This window comes from Cibotium barometz, chromosome 32 (genome assembly GCF_041138505.1).
Source record: "Cibotium barometz isolate CiBa-2024 chromosome 32, ASM4113850v1, whole genome shotgun sequence".
NCBI lineage: Eukaryota > Viridiplantae > Streptophyta > Polypodiopsida > Cyatheales > Cibotiaceae > Cibotium > Cibotium barometz.
The window spans coordinates 42,197,011-42,201,880 of record NC_141077.1 but is presented as its reverse complement, the minus strand read 5'-3'; the positions used below and the strand labels follow the sequence as shown (position 1 = coordinate 42,201,880).

The 4,870-nt window shown below is 42.4% G+C and overlaps 1 protein-coding gene across 1 annotated transcript; it reads left to right on the top strand.

Annotated features, from left to right (window-relative positions):
* Nucleotides 1-228: 228 nt before the first annotated feature.
* Nucleotides 229-2,588, top strand: LOC147620212 (uncharacterized). The gene is made up of 4 exons (XM_086772601.1): nt 229-509; nt 875-1,075; nt 1,227-1,424; nt 2,415-2,588. The coding sequence occupies exons 1-4, from the start codon at nt 375-377 to the stop codon at nt 2,586-2,588; spliced, it is 708 nt and encodes a 235-aa protein (XP_086628727.1). The 5' UTR covers nt 229-374.
* Nucleotides 2,589-4,870: the final 2,282 nt, after the last annotated feature.

The window sequence follows — 4,870 nt, the reverse complement described above, 5'->3', positions numbered from 1 at the left end:
TAACCCGTTTTGCATTTTCGATGCAACTATCGATTTAATTAAAGACACCCTTCAAAAAGCAAGCGTGATAAAATGAGAATGATTGTTGGGTTGTTTGAAGGGGGAAAAAATCAATGTTTTTTTAGAAAAAAATAATAATAAGGAACGGCTTTTTGACTCAGTGGCTCCTTTTGACTGACACCGTGTACTCTACTCAGACTCTCTTCTGGGAGCACTCGGCTTAATAAATTGGCTTCTCTTACGTCTCTGTGCCTTCACGCGCCCCACGTCCTTGCCTTGAGTTCTCTCTTTTGCCTCCAGTTTGCTTGTTTCTCTCACCTCAGCTTTGAGCTCCCTCTCTGCCCATTGCGTTCTCTGTAACCTCGCTCTCGCTCATGGAAGGCATTAGGGACGAAGAACCGATTGTAACAGCGGGCCCAAGCCCAGAGCTTGAAGCCTCTGTTCCGAGCTTGTTGGCATGGCACTGGGTCAATCCTCTTATTGCCCTTGGTAATCGCAAGATTCTTCAGGTCACTAGTCTCTCTCTCTCTCTCTCTCTCTTTCTCACACACACACACACCTCTTATTGCCATTGGTAATCGCAAGATTCTTCAGGTCACTAGTCTCTCTCTCTCTCTCTCTCTCTCACACACACACACACACCCTCCCTCTCTCTCTCTCACTCTCTTTCTCAGGGGCGCGCTCACAGCGCGCCCACACTCTCTCTTTCACGGGCCCTCCCTCTCTCTCTCTCTCTCTCTCTATAGCACGCACGCTCAAAGTGGCTTCTCTCTCTCTCTCTCATGTTGTGAAAATGAAAGTACGAAATCGATTATATCGTATGAAAGAAACTTGCCGATCGGAGTTGCTTTTCTGGCCTTGTACCTGTGTGTAGGCAGAAGATCTCTACGACTTAACCCCCAAGGACAGAACACTCCATTGTGAAGCACAATGGAAGAAGGCCATCGAAGAAGAAGAATTAAAGTCGAAGGAGCCAAAAATCAGAGTGTGGGCACTTCTTTTCAAAACCTTAGGCAAGGCTTACTTTATGGCAGCGTTATGGAAACCTCTCTGGCTGGTTGCCGTCCTTGTGCAGGTAATTACAAGTCAGTACTCTAGATTGGCCGATGGGCAAGAGATCAAATTGCATTGGCAAATAATTAACATGACTTTTCTAGAAAATGCAAGGCGGATCCAGGTCTTCTGTTTTGGTCCTTTTCAATAATATATTGTATTCTACCGCGCAGGTATATGTTTTGAAGGTACTCGTGCAGGTTGCAGAAAATCACGCTGGGCATTTTCACTGGTGGAGGGGTATGCTGCTAGTGCTAGCCATGTTCGTTGCATCAACGGCTCAGAGTATGTCACAAAACAATCTCTTCAATTCTAGCCAAAGGATAAGCATGCGAGCACGTGCGATCGTCAGCATGGCTGTCTTTGACAAGGTTAGTTTAAAACCACGTAGCTAATTACTTACAAAGACTACAAAACGTATATGTGATAACCTATTTAGAAATCATGTGAACTATTGATACGCGTAGTTTGTTATACATTCTTTAATGGAACTTATTAACCTATTAGGACATAGGGTCATATTAAGGTTGATAATGGAGGCCGTGTAGAATGCATTAAGACTAGGTCAAGCATAATGCTACAGAGATGGAACTAGTGGTGTTATTTAGTCGTCCCACAAAGCTAGCAAAGCCCCACTGGACCGATGTAAACCCCCCTACTTAGTCACCCCTTCCAAAGCTATTTGCAAACCACTTCACAGAAGTAGACATTAGCATTCTTCTGAAACTCTATAGGCCTTACAAGGAGCAAAATTCAAAAGCTGTGGTCCAAAATTTTGCTCAATTGGTATATAGAGAATTAGAGAAACTGCTGACTCTAGGAGGACAATAGCAGACAATGTACTATATTTGCTAGACTTCTTGTCTAATAAGCATTTTTTTTAAAATAGTAGAGATACTACTCGCTATATTTGCTAAAGTGGTGCAAATGTTCAGTCTAATTAGAGCATAAACATGTGGAGATCAAAGAACACCTCAAATGCTATATTTTCTAACTAGACTGGTGAAATTTATTATTAAAAAAATCATTAAAATTGTATATAAAATTCAATGAGTCCAATTTGCACAACCAATAGGTTACTGACAAATTCTTTATAGTTGAGATTGAGGAATAAATTGTAAATTGAACATTAGGTCAAAGGACACTTGAAATGATATGTCTTTGCTAAAACACCTCAATGCATTTCCATGCAACAATTCTATCAAAATACTATGAATTAAATCAAGGACAAAGAAAGAGTACTAGCATATTTTAGAGTTAAGTTCTTCTTCTTCTTTTTGGGTAGAAAGATATATAGGATTTCATAACCAGAATTTTGTTTCTTGATGAGTGATCTGACTTGTATTGTTGTTTCTTGGCAGCTACTTTCTTTAAAGCTTGTAGCCTCAACAGGAAGCAGCGATGGGACGGTGCTGAATCTTATCACTAATGACACACAAAAGCTAATTGATGCAGGAACTTATTTTCATTTTGGTAAGCATTCTTTTGCTTGCACCTTAATGTCTCTCTTTTCCTTATCTTCCAATTTCAATTGAAATGTACTTTTTTTGTACTAATTTGTATTTCTCACTAACTTAGCTTAGCCCTATTGGGTTCTTTATTTGGGGTTTAACATGCAACAAAAATCATCTCCTTTGTCATTAGTGACCAATGTGTATTTTTATCTTAAGATGCAAGGCCACCATGTAGAGAAAGCCAAATAAAAGAGGAAATCTTCGTTTCCATATACGAGTGTCACAACCTATGCCAATAAACTCTTGGAATGTCAAAAGGGTGATCCCATAAGCCTCACAATGCTATCTTAAAGTAGGGACTCTCTAGATTGTCCCAGAACCAAGCGTTTGGCATCCCGCATAGTGTAACTAAAGAAGGGCATGCTTTTTGTGGGGTGAAAAGCATCCCTCCACTCCCACTCACCAAGGTCCTCGTGCAGGTATCTGATAGGACACTCATCATATAACGAGAGGCTCCGAGAGTCCGTAATCATCCCTTGAGGGGGATCAATATAGATGTGCTTCCCTGGCCTACCCACCACTTTCACTAGCCAGACCACCAGACCCTCAATGATAATCTGCCCAAGACTTCTCTCCACGAGCCATCTATCATCGATGGAGTAAAAGGCCAATACATCATCGATGGAGTAAAAGGCCAATACATCATCCTCACCTAAAGATGGAAGGCACATGACCTGAAGAGGTACCCCTGTGTCTGTGAAAATACCCCAAACTATAAGTGATGTGGCCCTTCCACTAAGATGCACCAGAGCAGCTGGAAACTTCTAAGGCAGTACGAGAAAAACCTACACTGTAGTGGCAAATCTATCTCTTTTTGAGATAGATATAGATTGGGCTTTTAAAATCATTTCCATGTGTGTATTGAGTCAATAATGGGTTCTCTTCCTGAGCACTCCCCCCAAATCTGATTGTATCTACATGTGTTTTTGTCTCCTTTCTTCAACCTATCCCTATTTTTAGGGAGGGGGATAGTTCTCGAAGACAAAGAATCTTATGTGTGGTCAAGCTCCATTTGTAGGCTTGACTGTAATCTATTTTATCATGTCCGATATGGCCACTATGATCTTTTTCATTACGTGGTGCAAGTGAGCTTAAATCACCTTAAGAATGAAGGCTATTCCTCATAACACCACCCTAACTCCAAAGGGGGTTTTGTTGGATATTTGGATTTGTGTGTTTAACACACCTTACGTGTGTTAGTTCATGTATGTGTGTGAACTACCTCTTATAGGTGGATAAGTGTGCATTTAAGGCAAGTCTTTGAGGTTGGTACAACCCAAAGGCTATAAAAAGCATTGTACTTGGTGTATCAAACATCAATCAATCATTGAGTTCTGCAATCATCTCTCTCTAGAGCATTGAGTTGTACAACCCAAGGCTATAAAAAGCATTGTACTTGGTGTATCAAATATCAATCAATCTATCATTGTGTTGTGCAATCATCTCTCTCTAGAGCATTGAGTTTCTCTCTTCTCTCTCTCTCTTAGTGCCTGTACACTATCACCATGGAGTCCTTCAAGCCACCATAGCTACCTACACTCTAGGGAACCCTAACCCTAGCCTTGGGATCCTACAGTCGTTAGGGCAAGTCGGTAGGCAGACCACCAACATTGTGGTCCGCATCATGAGTTCTGACACACTCTCCCTTGGTAGTAGTGGTAGTTTCCCTAGCTCCTGGAGAAGGCGGTCCTCGTAGTAGTTACGAGGTTGCAAGGTGTGGAGGAGGAAGTTGTTCCTCAGGGTGGCCCAGTCCACAAACTAGTCGGTTGGGAACTTGGGAACTGACTGAACCATTTGTCTAGAGAGCCTTCCATAGTGGATGGAAAAAGTACCAGGAAGGCATCCTCCTGGTCAAGACCCCACAGATTTTGCACATGGAAATGAATTGCCACATGTGGTCATCTACATCTTCTTGAAGGTGGGAAGCTTGACATTGTGCAACACTATGGAAAGGGTTCCTAGCCAAGAGCGTTGGCTGGGCCACCAGCATTGTTATGAAAGGTGGGGTGACCTAGGTTGGCCACCATAGGGAAGGGTGAAGGAGTACGTGATTGAACCTCTTCCAGCTATAGCAACGTCTTGAGAGAGGACTCTTGGCTGGACTGACTGGGCTAGCACGAGAGCATGTATTGGGAATACAGAGGACACAGAGACAAGAGGTGAGCTAACAGGACTCCATGTTTCGGGTGTCCCATTGGACATGCCAAATTTTAGTGTGCTTGTCACAACCGGAAGATGTTAGAATATATTCGGCAGCAGCAATGACTTCGCATGTTTTGAGTCATCAAGAGATTGGAACTCGG